Source organism: Anopheles darlingi, chromosome 3, assembly GCF_943734745.1.
Source record: "Anopheles darlingi chromosome 3, idAnoDarlMG_H_01, whole genome shotgun sequence".
NCBI lineage: Eukaryota > Metazoa > Arthropoda > Insecta > Diptera > Culicidae > Anopheles > Anopheles darlingi.
Window position 1 is genome coordinate 35,582,975 of NC_064875.1, and position 22,893 is coordinate 35,605,867.

General features: G+C 42.3%; 5 protein-coding genes across 7 annotated transcripts; 3 read left to right on the forward strand and 2 right to left on the reverse strand.

Annotated features, from left to right (window-relative positions):
* The first annotated feature begins 1,341 nt into the window (after positions 1 to 1,341).
* On the forward strand, positions 1,342 to 2,195 carry LOC125958398 (protein immune deficiency). 2 transcript variants are annotated; one of them, XM_049691695.1, is made up of 2 exons: positions 1,342 to 1,937; positions 1,986 to 2,195. In XM_049691695.1, exons 1-2 carry the CDS (start codon positions 1,383 to 1,385, stop codon positions 2,043 to 2,045), a joined length of 615 nt encoding a protein of 204 aa, XP_049547652.1. In that variant the 5' UTR covers positions 1,342 to 1,382; the 3' UTR covers positions 2,046 to 2,195. The 2 variants fall into 2 exon arrangements, with proteins under 2 accessions (XP_049547652.1, XP_049547651.1); XM_049691694.1 differs by having other exon boundaries at positions 2,002 to 2,195.
* Positions 2,196 to 2,332: 137 nt separating this feature from the next.
* LOC125958397 (proteasome subunit alpha type-4) lies at positions 2,333 to 3,757 on the reverse strand. Its single transcript, XM_049691693.1, has 5 exons — positions 3,597 to 3,757; positions 3,260 to 3,465; positions 2,854 to 3,151; positions 2,663 to 2,786; positions 2,333 to 2,596 (listed from the first exon to the last, which is right to left on the reverse strand). Exons 1-5 carry the CDS (start codon positions 3,597 to 3,599, stop codon positions 2,448 to 2,450), a joined length of 780 nt encoding a protein of 259 aa, XP_049547650.1. The 5' UTR covers positions 3,600 to 3,757; the 3' UTR covers positions 2,333 to 2,447.
* A 4,282-nt stretch (positions 3,758 to 8,039) lies between these two features.
* Positions 8,040 to 9,028, forward strand: LOC125958190 (uncharacterized). The gene is made up of 3 exons (XM_049691360.1): positions 8,040 to 8,283; positions 8,471 to 8,684; positions 8,740 to 9,028. The coding sequence occupies exons 1-3, from the start codon at positions 8,143 to 8,145 to the stop codon at positions 8,835 to 8,837; spliced, it is 453 nt and encodes a 150-aa protein (XP_049547317.1). The 5' UTR covers positions 8,040 to 8,142; the 3' UTR covers positions 8,838 to 9,028.
* Positions 9,029 to 9,624: 596 nt separating this feature from the next.
* LOC125957287 (uncharacterized) lies at positions 9,625 to 10,627 on the forward strand. 2 transcript variants are annotated; one of them, XM_049689889.1, is made up of 5 exons: positions 9,625 to 9,666; positions 9,734 to 9,847; positions 9,914 to 10,064; positions 10,125 to 10,454; positions 10,523 to 10,627. In XM_049689889.1, exons 1-5 carry the CDS (start codon positions 9,650 to 9,652, stop codon positions 10,625 to 10,627), a joined length of 717 nt encoding a protein of 238 aa, XP_049545846.1. In that variant the 5' UTR covers positions 9,625 to 9,649. The 2 variants fall into 2 exon arrangements, with proteins under 2 accessions (XP_049545846.1, XP_049545845.1); XM_049689888.1 differs by having other exon boundaries at positions 10,125 to 10,589.
* A 30-nt stretch (positions 10,628 to 10,657) lies between these two features.
* Positions 10,658 to 14,163, reverse strand: LOC125957286 (O-acyltransferase like protein-like). Its single transcript, XM_049689886.1, has 10 exons — positions 14,056 to 14,163; positions 13,838 to 13,983; positions 13,296 to 13,506; positions 12,953 to 13,233; positions 12,719 to 12,894; positions 12,506 to 12,662; positions 12,097 to 12,290; positions 11,566 to 12,034; positions 11,139 to 11,268; positions 10,658 to 10,786 (listed from the first exon to the last, which is right to left on the reverse strand). The coding sequence occupies exons 1-10, from the start codon at positions 14,144 to 14,146 to the stop codon at positions 10,755 to 10,757; spliced, it is 1,887 nt and encodes a 628-aa protein (XP_049545843.1). The 5' UTR covers positions 14,147 to 14,163; the 3' UTR covers positions 10,658 to 10,754.
* Between the last annotated feature and the right edge of the window lie 8,730 nt (positions 14,164 to 22,893).

Below are 22,893 nucleotides of genomic sequence, written 5' to 3' on the forward strand. Positions count from 1 at the left end.
CAAACACTCATTTTGTTTACATCCAACTGCCAAATCAAATCCACCGGATTTCGCCGCGTTTCGCCGCGTCAAAATGCAAACTTTTGCATTTGGCCGCAAGGTCCGCAAGGATCCGCACGCGCCGTCCGCATGCGGTATGTGTTGCCCAGTACAATCCCATACATTCTATTCGTACGCGGCGAAACGTTCCGCACGCGCCGCTTGCAGTCTGTGGCAGGCTAAATGCAAAAGTTTGCATTTTGACGCGGCGAAACGCGGCGAAATCCGGTGGATTTGATTTGGCAGTTGGATGTAAACAAAATGAGTGTTTGCATTGTGATCATGGAATCATGTTATTGATAATAATATGTATAGTATAATATGATAATTAATAGAAATTTAATATTTTGTTTTCGTTAACAATTCGTGTTTTCGTAAACATTGTTTGGTTTATATCGATAGGTTCAACGCTATAACGGCCGTGCCGCGCCGCACGCACCGCAACCGGTATGTGTTGCCGCTTCATCCGCGGCGAACCGTTCCGTCCGCGCCGCAAGCTCCGCTAGCGGTTTGTGGCAGGCTATACCGGATGCGGTGCGTGCGGCGCGGCACGGCCGTTATAGCGTTGAACCTATCGATATAAACCAAACAATGTTTACGAAAACACGAATTGTTAACGAAAACAAGATATTACATTTCTATTACTTATCATATTATTCTATACATATTATTATCAATAACATGATTCCATGATCACAATGCAAACACTCATTTTGTTTACATCCAACTGCCAAATCAAATCCACCGGACTTCGCCGCGTTTCGCCGCGTCAAAATGCAAACTTTTAGCCTGCTACAGACTGCAAGCGGCGCGTGCGGAACGTTTCGCCGCGTACGAATAGAATGTATGGGATTGTACTGGGCACCACATACCGCACGCGGACGGCGCGTGCGGATCCTTGCGGACCTTGCGGCCAAATGCAAAAGTTTGCATTTTGACGCGGCGAAACGCGGCGAACCGCGGCGAAATCCGGTGGATTTGATTTGGCAGTTGGATGTAAACAAAATGAGTGTTTGCATTGTGATCATGGAATCATGTTATTGATAATAATATGTATAGTATAATATGATAATTAATAGAAATTTAATATTTTGTTTTCGTTAACAATTCGTGTTTTCGTAAACATTGCTTGGTTTATATCAATAGGTTCAACGCTATAACGGCCGTGCCGCGCCGCACGCACCGCATCCGGTATGTGTTGCCGCTTCATCCGCGGCGAACCGTTCCGTCCGCGCCGCAAGCTCCGCTAGCGGTCTGTGGCAGGCTTAAAACGCCTTGATCGCGGCACTCGTCTATCCGGCGCTTATAATTAAAAGAAAATTAAAAGACAATACAGGATCAAGATGGTAAAATTCCATAAATTTATCGGTAGTTTATTGAGCAAAAAATCTCTATCCAAGTTGGACAAAGATGCGACTGCATTGCCTGCGAGCGAACCAGCTAAAACATCGGACATAATAAGTATTAGAAATAATGATGCAGCTTCTGGGAACAGTTCGGAAATATTACCTTCTACACCAAACGAAAATATCGGGCTGGTGAATTCAATTGTGAATAATGTACAGTATAATGCACATTCCTCACCGCATACGGCAATATCAAACTCACGGGGAATAAATGTATTTCAAGTGAAAAATACTCGCAATGTGCACATTGGGGACAACTTTTTCGTTGAGACTGCTAATAGGCAGAACCAATCCGCAGAAGTAAATTGGACAAAATTAAAACAATCGAATACTATAATGCGCATGATGCATTCTTCCATCGAAATTGATAATGAAGTGTTAGAAATCGTCGCCCGTCATTTAGGCTATGAGTGGAAAAGCTTTGCGCGTAGACTTGGCTATTCGAAAGGGCAGATTGATGCGTTCGAGGAGGATAATCGAACATTGTCAGAGGTACATATCTTTGCAAACCGTTAGTTCGATAACTAAATCATACTATAGAATCTTATGTTTTCAGCAAATCTACAACTTCATCTCAGATTGGAATCGCAACGAGGGTAATCCTACGCTTGGCAAACTGGTTTCATTATTGTGGAGAAGCAATCATAAGGAAACCGTTTATCACATTAAGCAAGCATGGAAGAAACGAGAAGATAATCGATGTAGCGCAAATACTTAAGTTTCATTTCAAAGACCCTTGTTCAGGTGTATATAGTAGAGCGTAAATAAAAAATAGTATTATAATACAGCAGCAAACAACGCCATCGGAGCGCGTAAAGTGTTGTTACTTACTATATTTTAGCTAGTTATAATCTTCTTAACTATCGCCCACAAAGAAATGAACGTACTCAGAGGAAAAAAAATATCTCAGGATCTTATATTTGACAAACGAATTGGCTTGGGTGCCTTTTCCATCCGTTTTTAAATACAGACCACAACGGAAATACATAAAGGACCATTTATTCAAAACTTTTGTCCCAATTTCTCTTTTTTGGCTGCTTCTGCCTCCGCTTCTGCTCTTTCGTATTTGGCAATCAAAGAATCCACTTCGTTGCCTGACAGAATTTTGATAATAGTTTTATTATTTTCTCTTGTCAAGGCAGCCATTTCAACTGAAAGAAAAATAATTTAATTTATTTTATGATCTTCGTTAATTTACCATTTTCATTTATACTTACTCTTCTCAGATGTAAGCTTGGTCATGTCAAGAGTTTTTGAAAGGACTTTCACCGCTAAGTCCTGTGCCTGAGATAAAGTGATATCACTATCGCTTAACTCTTGCTTCAATGCAGAAACGGCAGCCTGTTCGTCATAAAAGAAGATTTGTATTGAAGGTTGAAATCCGATCTACACATTTAGCCAAACGAACCGCTGAATTGTTGCCAATGCATGTTGCTTTCCATCCGCCGTAGTTGCCGCTAGGATCGGATTGGTACAGCTGATATCCGTAATGCTTATCCCAACCCATGTACAGAATCGATACTCCAAAAGGGCGCTTTCCGCCGTATTGAGTGTAGGCCTGCTTTACGTCGCACAGGTGTGAAACAAGTTGTTCACAAGGCATAGCTTCACCGTAGTTGAGTTGGTATCTTTGTGCGATAACTCTAAGCAAGTTAGTCAGCACATTTGCATCCGATGTAATTCCGGCCACAGAACAAACCATGTCACTGTTAAAGAAAACATAATATTAAAAATATATAGATATAATAATGAGTTAATGCGTAAGCTGCATTAATCATCTTATTTTAAGTAATGAGCCATTTTTGAAACCATACTCATTCAGCTTGTAGATTTTTTCCGAAAAAACTACGTTATCCAGTAGTTTGTTTGTGTTGCGCCTTTCGGCTGCCAACAAAATTCCGTCGTTCGCCAAAATGCCTAAAGATGTTCCGGCATGTGAAATAGCTTCCATGGCATATTCTACTTGATACAGTCGCCCTTCCGGTGAAAAGATCGTAGTTCTGGAATCATACCGCCGAGCCTGTAAGACGATGAGATAGCATAAATATCTAACATTCTGTGAACGTAACCTCACATAGGAAGGATGCAATTAACGCGGAATTGTAAATCCACACTGAGTAATTTAATTGATGGGATATTTTCAAATTTTACCATAATGCAAATGTCTATCGAGAATGTATCAAACTATTAATCAGAACAGCGTAATTATCACCGAAATCACAGCGGAATCACCAAATCAATGGAACACCAAAGCAATATCACTTTTGCTGCAAGACGAAATTTTCTTTGTGGCCCGTCCACAAGGTGTTTAAATAAAGAGATGGCGTCAAAAACCAAGGTGTTTTGAAAAGTGAGGTGTCGTCAATGACCAAGGTGTTTAGATAGAGAGATGGCATCAAAGACCAAAGTTTTTAGATAGAGCGATGGCGTCAAAGACCAAAGTTTTTAGATAGAGAGGTGTCGTCAATGACCAAGGTGTTGAAATAGAAAGATGTCGTCAAAAACCAAGGTGTTTAAACAGAGAGGCTTCGTCAAAAACCAAGGTGTTTAAATAGAGAGGTGTCGTCCAAGACCAAGGTGTTTTGAAAAGTGAGGTGTCGTCAATGGCCAAGGTGTTTTAAATCAAGGTACTTTAAATAGACAGCCCTACAAGCCAAATTTGAAATTTTGCAAGTCTTCATAGCGAACAAACCTGAATGGGGTGGTTTGTGGGCTATGAAGCCTTCGTGCCCCTATCATATAGAGCAATGGTAGGTGGGTTATACAGCCTTCTGAAATTTCATGTAAAAATTTCAAATTGCATACTTTCAGAGGTTTTTTCGAGTAGTTGAAAAAATCGAAAAAAAACTTTCGACCGCCCATTCCCAGGAATATGCGACATCAAAACATGCCGTTTTGAACGCAAAACTCCGACATTCTTGAGCATGTTTTCCGTCTATCAAATTACGTCAAAACAACACCAATTCGCGATCGTTTTCTTCTACTGTTGGCTGCATCAACAACGCCCTTTTCGGTTGCTATTATAAACGCGTAGTAAACACCTTGGCGCCCACGCCCTCCTCGCTGCAAACCCCTCCTCCCCCATTGTTCCTACATCCTGAGCAGATTGTTGTCCTTTGTTGTGCATTCTGCGTTCCGCACTTGGCACCGGATGCTTTTGCCGATTGTTCTGCTGCTGTTTTGTTGTTCTCTTTTGATTGGACAACTGCACAAGCAAGCCAAAGCATCAATTTGTTTTAGCCATTTTCCCGCACCATTTTAACCCTTTCGTATGTTGCGAAGAGATATTCGCACCTTTCCCAAATCTCGCCGACACAAGGGACGCGATCGCCCGTTCTTGCCGACGTGGGCGGAGTTTGGCCTTTCTTCCGTCGGGAATCTTTTCTATCACCGTTTTCGTCACCTAATCTGTAAACTTTGCGGTATCATCTGCCTCGTTACCACCGTGGAAAACGGTGCGAAGAAACGGATCATCATTCCCATCCTTTTTATGTTAAGAAAAACAGCTCTGTTCCTCGCTGTTTTGTGGTATAAATGCAAGTAAATGCACTTGGATAATGAGGCAAAATGTTTATGATTTGTGCATGTACATCATGCAAACTTTTTTGGCGAAGAATTGGGGCTAGAAACATCGAAAAATACATGTTCTGCCGGCTGTTTCTTTTAATGCGAACAGCCGCGGTGCAATAGATTACACGGCTAAGATTGACCGAAAAGCAGATAAAATTTATTCGTGACAAGGTCTTCCATTATCGTACAACAATCAGGCGCATTTTGCTAATTGAAAATCGCCGGATTTATGCGAAAAAAGGCAAATCAAATCGCGGTGTCGCGGTGTGCTTCGATTCACATTTCGATCAATCGAACAAAATTCGGGAAGATTTCAAACTCAAACGACGAAAACGACCTAAAGTATTGCCGTCTCATCAGCCGTCTCGTTCGCGCGCATATACAAAACTGCTCGATCTGGAGCTCGTATAGCGCTGTTTCATCGGAAGTCACACTCACTCCTACACTCAGCATAGGAATCGTGGTTTGTAGGGAGGTAGCTTTATGCAGAACAAAACCCCGATCGGATTTTAGAAAAAACTTCAGAGTTTGACATTCGGATAAATTTTTGTAAACATAAATTCGGGTTTCCGTTGTGTTCTGAAAAAAGACGGTACGAAAGTACGTTTGAGCTAAAATAGAGAAATCATCCATTTAAACATTCAGAAATGAGTGAAAACAGATACTATGCCTGATAAAACCATAAGGCGGTGCCAGACGGGGCGTAAACTCTAGCGCAAACGAAAAAATTAATGCCAAAACGGTTTTGTTTAACCCTTACACGCTGTCAAATTTTTATACGTCCGCGGACATTTTCGCTGAACCCTTGACGCTATCAAACGCTTTATTTACGAAAATGTAAGTTCTTTTTTGTATTGTTTTTGCATTTTTAATATAAATATAACAGCAACAGCAACAAAATCGTTAAAAACTGCAAAATTTATTCGGAAATCAACTTCAGCGGCCAAAACACAGATTTAAACAATACGTTTGACATTTCGGTATAAATTTTCGGGTTTTTACCCCTGCCACACGAAGCGAAAACATTTTGGCATTAATGTATAAATTTACGCGCAAATTTACGCTCCGTCTGGCATCACCTATAGAATTGTCCGTTTCTTCTTCTTCTTCTTCTTCTTCTTCTTCAAACGCACGCTGGTTTCTTGCAGCACGAACGTCAAATACAACCAATATGGCGACCTGTCAAAGCGGTTAAGAAGCCACCTGAGTCTTTAATACACCTTGTTTTAAATAAAAAAAGTTACGAAAGTTGAAATTCACGAAATAATTTATTTGTGTGGACTGTATTTTCACCAAAAATGATCTATGAATATTGCAACTTACTATTAACTTTAATTCAGATACTTTTTTGTCATTTTATTTTATCGAAAAACTGTACTATAAATTAGTATAAGCCTCAATAAAACTGTTATTTCCCAACTCGTAATGCACGTCATCTGCATTGATATTCGATAAAACCTTCTAATATCGGTTGAATTATTAATAATGAATAATCCAGAAGCACTCAGCCTGACGCATACATACGCATACAAGAAAGATCGGTAAAATTAAAGTCTACTTTATGTTTCATTTTCATGTACGCAAGCAGGCTTACCTCAATCCGATTGTTTGAAATATCGATCAGCCGAATAAAGAAGTGCAACAATTTCCCAATTTGTTGAGCATCCTGGCAAATCAAATGATTGTGTGCCAACCAAAGTTCCCGCCTGTGACATCCTCGTATTCCATTACAATAACACAACTCCGCAGTGTGCTGCTCCCGAGCACATCCGTACTCGTCTATCCTCATATATTGACTGACTCCCACCTCACAACTCACCCATACATTCTCATACTTATGCATACATGCCACACCGCCCACAAACCAAAGTATGCGTCCACAGCAGAGTGGAACCTGGACAGTATGTTGCCTCAATGCTTCGATCCGCATCGGAATGTGGTGCCAGGAGCGCATCATGACCTAGTTGACTCTTTTCACTTTCTCCCCAGCTGTACACGGTGCCTTCTGTGGGTTGTATGAGACATTAATTAAGTTCATAGTTAAATGATCCTATCGATCTGTCGATTGACCTTCCATTACGGCGACAAAATTATGGTCTCCAGAAGCAATCAGCGGATGTCGAGCGTAGCGTGCTGGTGTCTGCAGAACCGGGCCACGTTGGCTGAGACCTAAAAATCTCACGAATTTGCAACTCAGTTTGAGTAAGTTACCTCTGCCTGTTCTCATTTCCAGTTAGCTAAGTGGTCATGTATTTTCTGCGAGGCTTACTGTCTGGGATTTTAGAAAAAATGAATATTAAATCAATGTTTGATGACAATAAACGATAAATTTCTCATTTACATACATTATTCGGTTTGTTCCTTCATCGTTTCGCAAACTCGCTTGAAGATGTATTATCCGCTCCGCTGATACACGCATTTGTTAAATGAAAAATACATGTCTTAAAATCGAAAACAGAAATCCATCCTCAATGTTAATTATCTTTTCGTAAACTTTCTCTTTTTATCATAAATAATATTGGCTGATTCACATATGTTATACAGCATGTGTTTTTAAACTCATACTCGTCGATAGTCATATTTGCTTAATAGAACAGTCGACGAACTTGCTTATTTTACATCGGTTCGATCGGTGGTAAAGTAGAACGTTGCGAAAATTCACACTAAATATTTAAATATTTAAGTCATCACACGTGATGGATCCTGGTCGTTATTCGGTCGTTCATGGATTATTAATACACACTTCGTACACTTTTTTTACGTAACTTGCAAATAGGCACATACATTGTGAATAGGCAAAATTATAAATAAAACTATAAGGCCATTTACTGGCTCCAGATATGGCTGGCGAGATATGTATTTGAAGACATAATACAGTAAGGCGTGAAGAGAAAGGGAGAATTTAAAGTACATTAAATAGTGGGAATGACAATTTTGAAGCAGAAGACGGAGAGAGGGTTGAAATATAACGCTACGACAGTTTACAATAAACCGCCACTGGTAACAGTCGCCTTTTTGCGATAGTCTGTAGTGATACTCTGGTAAAACTGTTTGGTTGTTTCAATGCCTTTGTAGTCATTAACAAGTGTGTGAAGCGACCCAAAGTGCAATCTTAAAAGTTTTAACTATGATCGAAGCTTTTTGGGACGTTTACGAATATGACGACTTTGATGAATGTCGAAGGATGTACCGCGAAGATTTTATGTTTTGCACTGCAAGCTTGTATCTACATCCGAACCCTAGCTCTATTATCTGGAATAAAATACAGGTTAGAAGGATTCAAATCAATTATAGTTTTCAGTATAATGAGTTATTAAATATTGGTTGATTGGTTAAGATGTTTACAGCAAGTTAATGAACTTTTTTTTTCAAATGTGCGTCGTTGTTAATCAATTGATTGGTTGGTTTAAACCCTTTTAACTATCGATGGTTTGTCTTTATTCTATTAATTTAAGGAATACTCGCAGCATCCTCGTCATTTTGATCGCAGAACAAAAGAAGTAGGGAAATGCTTCCCTTTGAGCTTCATGCAATCTAAGAATATATCAAACATAATGGAGGCTCGACTAAAGACAGAAGCATGGGAGAAATATAAACTCAACAGTAGCGTCGAAGTCATGGAATGTTTAAGTACGATTCGGTCTAACATGGATGTTTGCAGAATGAATGGTATTTATTGAAAAAATGCTTCAGGAACCAATTCTAACTGATTACCTTTTTGTAGGTATAGCTGATGTTTTGTTTATTTGCTGCATGGTTGCTATAATACTGATGGTAATATTAGCTACTGCACAGGATAAAATCAAATCTTTCTTTATGTGAGTCCTTTTTAAAACGTTTTGCAATGAGAACAATTTGTCCAATTATCGAGTTCAGTTTGGTTCCAGCAGCACCCAAAGCATTTTCATTAGCCCAGAATATGCCGAAGCTTATGAAAAGGAACAGAACATCCATCCCGAAGCTCGACCATTTGGATGGCATAAGATCGATTGTGACAATTATTATTTTGCTGTCGCATTCGTCTATTCCTTTAATAAAACTGCCTCTAACAAATGTAGCAGAAATTGAAATGCAATTCGATCACCCACTATTTTCGGTTGCGGTGGCGATAAATACATATATGGTGCAACTGTTTTTCGTCTTAGGTGGATTTTTACTGGCAGTAACTAACCTTGACCGCAGACATGCAAATAATATTGGAGCTTTGCAATTTTTGTGGATGCGGATGAAGCATCGTTTGAAAAGGTAATATTGAACAAATCCCACTGAAATAACTGAAAAAGATTCTGAAATCTCCATTGTATTACCCATCTTTATATTGAATTGAACTTATTATCTATTACAGAATACTCCCTCCGTATCTTTTAGTTATTCTATTTCATGCATCTTGGTATCCGAAATTGATAGATGGACCCATAGGGGGTCGATTCAAAGATTACTGTGTAAAAAACTGGTGGACTAATGTACTTTTCTTCAATAACTACATTCATTCGAATGAACCGGTTTGTTTAATTCACCTTTTTGTTAATTTATTTTTAATATTTATACATAAATATATTTAATCTCTACAGTGCATTCAATTTGCGTGGTATTTGGGTGCAGATTTTCAGCTTTATTTATTTGGAACCCTTTTGATGTTTGCTATAATGAGGTATAGTATGCACCTTCATTTTTCACTTGAAGCACATTTAAACATTTGGCTTTTTTTATAACCACAGGTATCCAAGTCTAGCTAAGCTTATTCGGATATGTATGGTGCTATTTGCGTTATCGATACCTGCCATTGTTATTTATGTTTATGAAACTGATGCTACAGTTTTATTTATTCTGAGGTCATTATAGCAGCGGTCCAAGAGTTCTGTAAATCAAATAAATCCTACAATTTATTTATATTTTAGATATATCCTGCAAGAAATTCGTACATTGCCTTACTACACCAAGGTGTACATTCCATTCGAAACCAACGCCGGAAACTACTTCTTCGGTATGCTCGCGGGAAATGTATATTTCATTTATAAAGACAATGAATTAGCATTTGAACGTTTGAAAGTAAGCTGCTTAAAATCGATCTCTGTGTGAATTTTTGTAACGTTTCTTTTCTTGTTCCAGCTTAATATGCTCCTTCTCAGTGGAGGTACTTTCTTTGTGATGATGAATTTTTTAACGATATTTTTGCCGGAAGGTCACCCGATCTGTCCATCAATTATTGTCGCTACTTTTGGAACATTACTAAAAGGTGCTTGGGGTGTTTTCCCAGCCATTTTAATTCTATACTTGGCCTTTAAAAATCCACCATCTAGGCTAACCATTATGCTTCGCCACCCCTGCCTTTACTTCATCTCAAAATTAAGCTTCACTATCTACCTAGTTCAATATGGTGTGGTATATACTATTTACAGAAATATCACCTATCCAGTTACGTATGATGGCTTAACTATAGTAAGTTTCATTATCATACTGTTCATCCAACAACAATTCTCTAACCTAACTGTAAACATTTATTTCAGCTTTACTTTACATCACTTATTACAAGCATTACGCTTTTTATCGCCTTCCTGTTACATATTTGCTTAGAGTTACCGTTTCATTCCCTTTTAGGTATGAACAACTAAAAGGGGCCTTTTCCAAATTTTACAAGCATAGGCACCGTTCTGCAGTTCTGAAACAGTCCTCTTTCATTTTTCGTTCGTTTTCGATCCGAAACCTTGTCAAACAGATAACATATCTACGAAATAATATTTATAGCTTCTTTAAATGAAGATCTAGAGCACCTGTAAATGTATTAAACGTTATTATAAAGTGATTTTGTTAATAAATATATAATAGACAATAACTTCATTAAGGACAACGTTATGCAGTCGGCTTATCAAACCGCCTATAAATGGAAATAAGGGTTGACCATATTAATTATTATGAAGGCTTTATTGCAGGTAGACATTTACTTTTGCCACACAAAAATGATCAAATCCAAATTAAAATGTTTATCGAGGTGGTGTTTAAGAGGAGGACTAGGCAAAATAGGCTATAACTAAAGGTTATAGGTAATAGGCTTCATAAGATACATCATAGATTAGAGTACAATGTTGTTTCATTTTAAGAAAATAAAAAATACTCTTCACATACCATTTTTGATTCCTTTAAACCCCAATCTTAAACATGTAATTCCCAAAAACGAGAATGGGGCTTCCACAGCAATGAAGAGCAGTATTCCAGCAAATGTGGAGATTATCGTGATGGCAAATATCAAAGTTATCTACAAAATCACGCAAAATTAGATAAAATAATTATTAACGTTTGTTTCCAGGAAAATAATGGGGGATAACTCGTGAAAGTGTTCTTTATCAAATAGTAAACATGATTTACTTAACTCTACAATAACTTTGATTACATCCTAAAATTGCTTATTACAGCCATTGCATGCGGTTTATAAGGAATTTTACTGCCATTCTTATCATACATGGCTAAAAGAAATGAAGATACAAATAACTTTCACGATGCCATCCTGAAGGGTGTATAGCCAAAAGGAAATTTGATAACTCAAGCTACTTACTGTATGCATTTTTCCGTAGGTAATCGGTACTTTCAAATTAGTATAACATGCGTATATCACAGAGTACTGCACAAGATAAATACTGTAGCAAAATTTGGCAATAGTTTGCATTACTGGGTGCAATAATAGTTTGGCGATTTTTGTTCGATTATTATTTTTAGCTAAGTATAAAAATGAAAAACTGAATGCCAGCCCCCATGAATTTTTTAATAGTGAACCGTATAATGCACGCATAATGGGACCTATTTCCAAATCATCTAATATAATTGTGCTGGCGTTTAAAAATCCCAAGGCAATCAAACATCCTCCAAACAGATAATTTGCTTGTAAGCAATGAAATCTGATAAAAAGAACTCTTTTGTAAATAAATGCCACTAAAATACCCCAAAAATAACTGCTTATGTTCGATTGACAGGGCAGATAGAATTTAACAAAGTGCTTGTACGTACGAAGCTCTTCTAGGGCGTATCTGTAAAGAATCAATCTAAAGTAAAATTGTTATCTCCTTTTCACGTACTCGGGCAAACATACCGCATATTGAAGGTCATAGTTGGCTCTATGTTTTCTATGTAAATGACGAATGCAGGAATTAGAAATGCACTGATTATCATACACACTGCAATAAAATGTTTCCTTCGGTGAAATTTCAACATGAGTGATGTGAGAGTTGTAGCAATCAACGACAACTGAAAATCTACACCCAAGTACCAACTGTATTGTAGACACTGAAAACATAAAATGAAATATACTATATGAAAATGTGATCATGCCTCCACGCGACAGGAGGATTGGGAGAACTCTCACTTCGAGAGAATGAGAAACTCATATTGTGTCCGAACAATGCTTTTTTGTATAGAGTTCTTAATCTCTTATAATGAGAGTTCTCATATTTCTCGTTGTCGTGTGGAAACAAGTAAGTAAGGCTGGGTGTAATTCATACCGGTTTTGATGTATCAACATAATTATTTACAAACAAAATGTTGGTCCACCAATTTTCAGAACAAAAATCCTCAAATTTTATTGCTAATGGCCCTTCTTTGATTCGTTTATAGAACGTTGCCTGATAGAAAATAATGAACATATACGATGGTAAAATTCTGTAAAGAGATATGCATATTAGCAAAATATTCGTCCTTCAAAAGCTAATTGCTACCTTATCAATCGACGAAGAATTTTAGTCAAGAAAAACATGATTCGAAAAGAGCCTAGATAGCAATCAAAATTAGAGCAGATGCTTAGTCCAAAAACCATTCCACCAAGAGCGAAAAAAAATTGTATCATATGTGTATTGCCTGAGTTTAACAGTGGAAATATGAAATGGTTTGTTTGCTAGAATAAAAAAAAAAATTAAATATGTGCTCAGCTCTTTCAACAGCCGTGCTCGTACCCATTCTAGATCCTCGGTGTTTTTTAGAGGCAGTCGAATTATTGGTAAAACGGAATGAACCGTAAGTATAGTTAACATACCGATAACACGTAGTCCTTCCAGGAGAAGTAAGTCGTTTTGAATGTTTTTTCGAGGCATGGTAAGACGTCGCATGTTACTAATAATAGAGAAAGACTCCACAAGTATTCCAGACGATCCGAAGACTAGTTGTCTGCTGGTCATTAGTATTGGTATAACGAGTAATACAATTGCAGAGCACAAAAATACTATTTCGCCGAATCCTGTTGGTGTACAAATTATTAGGAACATTTGTTTATTTTTTATTACATTTATTGAAACATACCATATTTTTTCAACAGTACGTCCTTGTTCCAACAAAACTTTATACAAGTACTGCTCTTCAATCCAAATTGATCGTGGATACGTTTTCGGAAGTGGCCATTTACCAATGATACCATTTCGGGCTTGTCTATTTTTCTGGTTTCTAAATTGTTCAGGCATAATCCACGCTCAAGAATATCGTGGGGAAAATTTCTCCTATTTGATGACAAATCCTGTTCGAATCGCCAGAGGGGGTGAGGCAAAATTAAACTTAATTTCGTACCATGAACTCAGATTTGAAGTGTTTGATGAATATTCGATACTCAGATCATATGAATTCAATGCTACATATGCTACAAATTAATACTTTTACCGTTCACGGGAACCACTATAGCATTTCCAACAACTAAGCAACTTCTTGCAATATATTTTGATAAAATTAGAATCCTTATAAAACAAGAAACTAATATTCTAAATGTTGTTATCAAAATTATAATAATTGGAGAATGAAAAATGTTTGTATGTAGCCGAGAACTCAAAGAAGAGCATTTTACTTATTCTTACTTCAATATATTTCCACATCATGCTAGAGTTGTTGGGATGCAATTTTATAGACACTACACAGTAGACGAACTTGTCCGAAAACATGCTTTGGCATTTGTTGAATTCATCGTATTCATATATTCGCGGAAGTTTGTTGTAATCTCGCACTGTTTAGAAAAAGCAAAATCGTGAAAAACTTTTTTGAATGTCGAAAAGGAAACAATAGAAACGTGACGCACAAGTTAGCTGGTTCTGGACGGGATTGTAAAGGATTCCAGAGACCATTAATCCTAAAGCCAAAGCTACTAGTAAAAATTTGGAAGAATCCATTGTTGAAAAATGATGAAACCCGCACGATGCCACAAATGGAACTGTTGGACTACGAAGAACCAAAAGATATGATCCGTTCGTCCCACCCTTTCAGTTAACATGACGAGGTTCAGTTAACATTGCTGCTATGTTACGTCAGCTTCCCAACGAATATATAGTAATGCATAATAGATTTGTTTAGTGAAGTTGTTGGAGTAACGAGCTGCGTTGTGCGATCCCGGCGGGATGCTCATAGTAGCTCAAGGTTTGAATAAGGTTCGATAAATAACACTTTTACGCGTTTTACCTGTCGTCGATCTTTCTCGGGATCCTCGTATATATTGCGACACATAAGTTACAACATCGGGGCGGCAAACTGTATATGTTGTTTAACCCCCTGGTTGGGCACCCGTTTACCCGGGTATCCATTTCAAGTTTCAGCGAAAAAATGAATGACTTCTCGTAAATATTTTTTTTAAGAAACTCCGGATCCCCAAAGTACAACTCATTTCACGCCGAATTGGCATTGGAATTGTTTTGATAACTAATATTTAAGTGTAATTATGGGCCGATAAAAGCCCAGTGGCTCCCGGGTACCCGGGTACGTTGCCTATGCATATGAGCTTTGTTTACAAACACAAAACAACACTTTTTATCAACATTTATCAACATACACGGGTCTATTAATTGTTATTTTATACAATGTTTTAATGAAAATTAATTTAAATTTTAATTATTCTTGCGCTATAACACCAGCAATATGAGAAAAGTAAGTAAGACATTTTGCAGCCTTTTTGTGCAATTTCAGCTATACATTATTTCTCATACTGATTAAAAATTGTTCGTACAATGCAATGTTCATTACATATGAGTAAATTATACACTTATTTTGATTTAAAAGACTTAAGGCGGGGTTTAGGTTGACTCCGGAGACAAATATAGCAAGAGAGAGCTCTGATGGAAGTGGAAGGTACCACGATAGTTTAGATCAATGATATTGTGTTCCTTCTTTTTATTGTTTTTTAATGCATATTGTTTTGATTTTGGAACAAAAACTCGTTGCCAAGACCATTAAATTAGTTCTTGTGCACTATTTTTGTCATAAAACTGATAAAAACGGTGGAACAATCACTTAACTATGCAATGCACATGAACTGGGTACCCGGGTACCCGGATGCCCAACGAAGAGGTAAACGCCGGGTGCCCAACCGAGGGTTAATGGTTTTAAAGTGTCACATCGAAAAACGCGCATTTACAATAAAGCAGAAAAGCATGGTCATGCTGCGTAGCCCTGTAACCTGGCCGTTTAGCTAGTCTTCTATATACAAATTACAGTAAATTCTGCCGCTTGGCAGGGATGCAACATGCCGCAGCCGTAAGCGCGAGCGAGACAAATTTTCTGCCTTTTCTGCCACCACGAGTCGAGAGAGGCGAGCGCGCGTCAGTGCGAAGCGTGCGAGAGCAAAACGCGCAGCGCCAGAGAGAAACGCGCTGTGGAGAAATCAAAGAGCGAATCGCGCGGGCAACTTTGATTTTCTGCGCAATGGGGAACGGAAAAATGCATCGATTTGCTGCCCGAAAATGGATTTAAAAAGCTATTTTACTCATCGACATGAAATGCACAATATGAGATTGGAAAAAATAACTCAAGTTAAATTAATCTTGCGCTGTTTTTCACCTCGAAACGAAGCTAGACTCGACTCTACGGGCGCTGATGTGGTGGTTTTCAATCTCTGGAATGATTGAATGTTTTCGGGAAGGTGCAATAAACTGTGTCCTGATAAGTTATCCACGCTTGCGTTCCAGGAAATCGTAGCATATGATCGCTACGATAAGCCGCTGACCGCGTAACGGTTGCCGATGCGAAATGAGACAGGCAGCCACTCACTGGACTCGCTGAATGCGCCAGAATGAATCCGCGGTCTTTAGCCACTAGCCCCCACTCTTTAGAATGATCAGAATGGAATTGCTCCTTGCAACACATCATGCCAGATTTTGTCATAGCGAAACGAAGGCTATGCAAACTGGGCTGTGGAGAGGAAAGTGGCGGGTCTCATTTCCTTGATGGACCTGAAATCACCTGGACCTGGACATGGTAGAAGCTGTTCTTGCTCGAGATCGTCCGTGGCAATCGAAGTGCAGCCTACAGGTGGTCTGGCAAGTCACCGGAAAAATGGTGGCTTAATCGCTATCAATGGCACCGTGGAGGAGCGGCGAACAGAACCTGGAAATGGTCAGCAAATGGCATGCGCTGTTAGTGGTTTTTGAGTGTCAACTCACAGCAGGTAGCACCCAACCTTATGATGAATCCGAATGGGATCGATCATTGCAACACATCGTGCCAGATTTTGTCATAGCGAAACGAAGGCTATGCAAACTGGGCTGTGGAGAGAAAAGTGGCGGGTCTCATTTCCTTGATGGACCTGACATCACCTGGACCTGGACATGGTAGAAGCTATTCTTGCTCGAGATCGTCCTTGGCAATCGAAGTACAGCCTACAGGTGGCCTGGCAAGTCACCGGAAAAATGGTGGCTTAATCGCTATCAATGGCACCGTGGAGGAGCGGCGAACAGAACCTGGAAATGGTCAGCAAATGGCATGCGCTGTTAGTGGTTTTTGAGTAATACCTCGCAGCAGGTAACACCCAACCTTATGATGAATCCGAATGTGATCGATCATTGCAACACCTCGTGCCAGATTTTGTCATTGCGAAACGAAGGCCATGCAACCTGGGCTGTGGAGAGGAAAGTGGCGGGTCTCATTTCCTTGATGGACCTGTAGTCACCTGGACCTGGACATGGTAGAAGCTGTTCTTGCTCGAGATCGTCCTTGGCAATCGAAGTGCAGCCTACAGGTGGTCTGGCAAGTCACCGGAAAAATGGTGGCTTAATCGCCATCAATGGCACCGTGGAGGAGCGGCCACCAGAACCTGGAAATGGTCAGCAAATGGCATGCGCTGTTAGTGGTTTTTGAGTGTCACCTCACAGCAGGTAACACCCAACCTTATGATGAATCCGAATGTGATCGATCATTGCAACACATCGTGCCAGATTTTGTCATTGCGAAACGAAGGCTATGCAAACTGGGCTGTGGAGAGAAAAGTGACCGGTCTCATTCCCTTGGTGGACCTGAAATCACACCTGGACATGGTAGAAGCTGTTCTTGCTCGAGATCGTCCTTGGCAATCGAAGTGCAGCCTACAGGTGGTCTGGCAAGTCACCGGAAAAATGGTGGCTTAATCGCCATCAATGGCACCGTGGAGGAGCGGCGAACAGAACTTGGAAATGGTCAGCAAATGGCATGCCCTGTTAGTGGTTGTTGAGTGTCACCTCACAGCAGGTAACACCTGTAACGCTACTGGCGTTTAGTCGCGACCGAGTACGCCGCGCCAGTCCGAAACGTTGCCGAAGCAAAGTGTGCGATGCTGCAGAGGAGCTGGAAGAGACCCTTGTCGCTGATTCCGCTGGTCGCTGATCGCTGGTCCGGACGAAAGGGCCTGTCAAATGCTGACTCGGTGTCTCACAAGGGTTACCACGGGTGGGGCCCAGAGCAAGATCGAGTAGCTGAGGCTTTCGGATGAGCTGTAGCGGTCTCAAGACAAACGCGGATGGTTTCGTGTTGAGTACAAACTTCCAACTCCCATTTATTAAGGTCTATCTTAGCCTATTTATACTCTAAAGTTCTAAGTGGAGAAGCCACCCCTCTCACCCCCTTCGCTCCCGAGTCTCAACTGCTGACTCCGCAAACCAAACAGACACCGATGTTTAGTCGCTGCTTCCGGGACCGACCGAGCCGCTTCGCTGATGCTTTGGTTTGGCTCTGTTTGTATGACTTTCATACAAACAGCTGGACCGCAAGTTCCGCACTCCAGAATGAGGTCATTGCTGCGACCTCGTTATCATTGTGACATCGTCGTCAGGGCGCATTGGGTGGCGACGTGTTGCGCATGTTGTCTTCCTGTCATGTCACATCGTCGTCGCGTCGCATCGGTCATCGGCTGCGCAGGTAGCTCCGGTGTCGTGTTGTGCTGCGATGGTGAACCGGCCGGATTCTCCAAGGGCTATGCTATTGCATACTTCTAGGCATACGAAGAAGCGTCAAGACTCGAGAACGCGAGGCGGGGCGCTTCACACCCAACCTTATGATGAATCCGAATGTGATCGATCATTGCAACACATCGTGCCAGATTTTGTCATTGCGAAACCAAGGCTATGCAAACTGGGCTGTGGAGAGGAATGTGGCGGGTCTCATTTCCTTGATGGACCTGAAATCACCTGGACCTGGACATGGTACAAGCTGTTCTTGCTTGAGATCGCCCTTGGCAATCGAAGTGCAGCCTACAGGTGGTCTGACAAGTCACCGGAAAAATGGTGGCTGGTAATCGCTATCAATGGCACCGTGGAGGAGCGGCGAACAGAACTTGGAAATGGTCAGCAAATGGCATGCCCTGTTAGTGGTTGTTGAGTGTCACCTCACAGCAGGTAACACCTGTAACGCTACTGGCGTTTAGTCGCGACCGAGTACGCCGCGCCAGTCCGAAACGTTGCCGAAGCAAAGTGTGCGATGCTGCAGAGGAGCTGGAAGAGACCCTTGTCGCTGATTCCGCTGGTCGCTGATCGCTGGTCCGGACGAAAGGGCCTGTCAAATGCTGACTCGGTGTCTCACAAGGGTTACCACGGGTGGGGCCCAGAGCAAGATCGAGTAGCTGAGGCTTTCGGATGAGCTGTAGCGGTCTCAAGACAAACGCGGATGGTTTCGTGTTGAGTACAAACTTCCAACTCCCATTTATTAAGGTCTATCTTAGCCTATTTATACTCTAAAGTTCTAAGTGGAGAAGTCACCCCTCTCACCCCCTTCGCTCCCGAGTCTCAACTGCTGACTCCGCAAACCAAACAGACACCGATGTTTAGTCGCTGCTTCCGGGACCGACCGAGCCGCTTCGCTGATGCTTTGGTTTGGCTCTGTTTGTATGACTTTCATACAAACAGCTGGACCGCAAGTTCCGCACTCCAGAATGAGGTCATTGCTGCGACCTCGTTATCATTGTGACATCGTCGTCAGGGCGCATTGGGTGGCGACGTGTTGCGCATGTTGTCTTCCTGTCATGTCACATCGTCGTCGCGTCGCATCGGTCATCGGCTGCGCAGGTAGCTCCGGTGTCGTGTTGTGCTGCGATGGTGAACCGGCCGGATTCTCCAAGGGCTATGCTATTGCATACTTCTAGGCATACGAAGAAGCGTCAAGACTCGAGAACGCGAGGCGGGGCGCTTCACACCCAACCTTATGATGAATCCGAATGTGATCGATCATTGCAACACATCGTGCCAGATTTTGTCATTGCGAAACGAAGGCCATGCAACCTGGGCTGTGGAGAGGAAAGTGGCGGGTCTCATTTCCTTGATGGACCTGTAGTCACCTGGACCTGGACATGGTAGAAGCTGTTCTTGCTCGAGATCGTCCTTGGCAATCGAAGTGCAGCCTACAGGTGGTCTGGCAAGTCACCGGAAAAATGGTGGCTTAATCGCCATCAATGGCACCGTGGAGGAGCGGCGAACAGAACTTGGAAATGGTCAGCAAATGGCATGCGCTGTTAGTGGTTTTTGAGTGTCACCTCACAGCAGGTAACACCCAACCTTATGATGAATCCGAATGTGATCGATCATTGCAACACATCGTGCCAGATTTTGTCATTGCGAAACGAAGGCTATGCAAACTGGGCTGTGGAGAGGAAAGTGGCGGGTCTCATTTCCTTGATGGACCTGTAGTTACCTGGACCTGGACATGGTAGAAGCTGTTCTTGCTTGAGATCGCCCTTGGCAATCGAAGTACAGCCTACAGGTGGTCTGGCAAGTCACCGGAAAAATGGTGGCTTAATCGCTATCAATGGCACCGTGGAGGAGCGGCGAACAGAACCTGGAAATGGTCAGCAAATGGCATGCGCTGTTAGTGGTTTTTGAGTGTCACCTCACAGCAGGTAACACTCAACCTTATGATGAATCCGAATGGGATCGCTCATTGCAACACATCGTGCCAGATTTTGTCATTGCGAAACGAAGGCTATGCAAACTGGGCTGTGGAGAGGAAAGTGGCGGGTCTCATTTCCTTGATGGACCTGTAGTTACCTGGACCTGGACATGGTAGAAGCTGTTCTTGCTCGAGATCGTCCTTGGCAATCGAAGTGCAGCCTACAGGTGGTCTGGCAAGTCACCGGAAAAATGGTGGCTTAATCGCCATCAATGGCACCGTGGAGGAGCGGCGAACAGAACCTGGAAATGGTCAGCAAATGGCATGCCCTGTTAGTGGTTGTTGAGTGTCACCTCACAGCAGGTAACACCCAACCTTATGATGAATCCGAATGTGATCGATCATTGCAACACATCGTGCCAGATTTTGTCATTGCGAAACGAAGGCTATGCAACCTGGGCTGTGGAGAGGAAAGTGGTGGGTCTCATTTCCTTGATGGACCTGAAAGCACCTGGTTCTGGACATGGTAGAAGCTGTTCTTGCTCGAGATCGTCCTTGGCAATCGAAGTGCAGCCTACAGGTGGTCTGGCAAGTCACCGGAAAAATGGTGGCTTAATCGCCATCAATGGCACCGTGGAGGAGCGGCGAACAGAACTTGGAAATGGTCAGCAAATGGCATGCCCTGTTAGTGGTTGTTGAGTGTCACCTCACAGCAGGTAACACCTGTAACGCTACTGGCGTTTAGTCGCGACCGAGTACGCCGCGCCAGTCCGAAACGTTGCCGAAGCAAAGTGTGCGATGCTGCAGAGGAGCTGGAAGAGACCCTTGTCGCTGATTCCGCTAGTCGCTGATCGCTGGTCCGGACGAAAGGGCCTGTCAAATGCTGACTCGGTGTCTCACAAGGGTTACCACGGGTGGGGCCCAGAGCAAGATCGAGTAGCTGAGGCTTTCGGATGAGCTGTAGCGGTCTCAAGACAAACGCGGATGGTTTCGTGTTGAGTACAAACTTCCAACTCCCATTTATTAAGGTCTATCTTAGCCTATTTATACTCTAAAGTTCTAAGTGGAGAAGCCACCCCTCTCACCCCCTTCGCTCCCGAGTCTCAACTGCTGACTCCGCAAACCAAACAGACACCGATGTTTAGTCGCTGCTTCCGGGACCGACCGAGCCGCTTCGCTGATGCTTTGGTTTGGCTCTGTTTGTATGACTTTCATACAAACAGCTGGACCGCAAGTTCCGCACTCCAGAATGAGGTCATTGCTGCGACCTCGTTATCATTGTGACATCGTCGTCAGGGCGCATTGGGTGGCGACGTGTTGCGCATGTTGTCTTCCTGTCATGTCACATCGTCGTCGCGTCTCATCGGTCATCGGCTGCGCAGGTAGCTCCGGTGTCGTGTTGTGCTGCGATGGTGAACCGGCCGGATTCTCCAAGGGCTATGCTATTGCATACTTCTAGGCATACGAAGAAGCGTCAAGACTCGAGAACGCGAGGCGGGGCGCTTCACACCCAACCTTATGATGAATCCGAATGTGATCGATCATTGCAACACATCGTGCCAGATTTTGTCATTGCGAAACCAAGGCTATGCAAACTGGGCTGTGGAGAGGAAAGTGGCGGGTCTCATTTCCTTGATGGACCTGAAATCACCTGGACCTGGACATGGTACAAGCTGTTCTTGCTTGAGATCGCCCTTGGCAATCGAAGTGCAGCCTACAGGTGGTCTGACAAGTCACCGGAAAAATGGTGGCTGGTAATCGCTATCAATGGCACCGTGGAGGAGCGGCCACCAGAACCTGGAAATGGTCAGCAAATGGCATGCGCTGTTAGTGGTTTTTGAGTGTCACCTCACGGCAGGTAACACTCAACCTTATGATGAATCCGAATGGGATCGCTCATTGCAACATATCGTGCCAGATTTTGTCATAGCGAAACGAAGGCTATGCAAATTGGGCTGTGGAGAAGAAAGTGGCGGGTCTCATTTCCTTGATCGACCTGAAATCACCAGGACCTGGACATGGTAGAAGCTGTTCTTGCTCGAGATCGCCCTTGGCAATCGAAGTGCAGCCTACAGGTGGTCTGACAAGTCACCGGAAAAATGGTGGCTTAATCGGTATCAATGGCACCGTGGAGGAGCGGCGAACAGAACCTGGAAATGGTCAGCAAATGGCATGCGCTGTTAGTGGTTGTTGAGTGTCACCTCACAGCAGGTAGCACCCAACCTTATGATGAATCCGAATGGGATCGATCATTGCAACATATCGTGCCAGATTTTGTCATTGCGAAACGAAGGCTATGCAAACTGGGCTGTGGAGAGGAAAGTGGCGGGTCTCATTTCCTTGATGGACCTGAAATCACACCTGGACCTGGACATGGTAGAAGCTGTTCTTGCTCGAGATCGTCCTTGGCAATCGAAGTGCAGCCTACAGGTGGCCTGGCAAGTCACCGGAAAAATGGTGGCTTAATCGCTATCAATGGCACCGTGGAGGAGCGGCGAACAGAACCTGGAAATGGTCAGCAAATGGCATGCGCTGTTAGTGGTTTTTGAGTGTCACCTCACAGCAGGTAACACCCAACCTTATGATGAATCCGAATGGGATCGATCATTGCAACACATCGTGCCAGATTTTGTCATTGCGAAACGAAGGCTATGCAAACTGGGCTGTGGAGAGGAAAATGGCAAGTCTCATTTCCTTGATGGACCTGTAATCACCTGGACCTGGACATGGTAGAAGCTGTTCTTGCTCGAGATCGTCCTTGGCAATCGAAGTGCAGCCTACAGGTGGTCTGGCAAGTCACCGG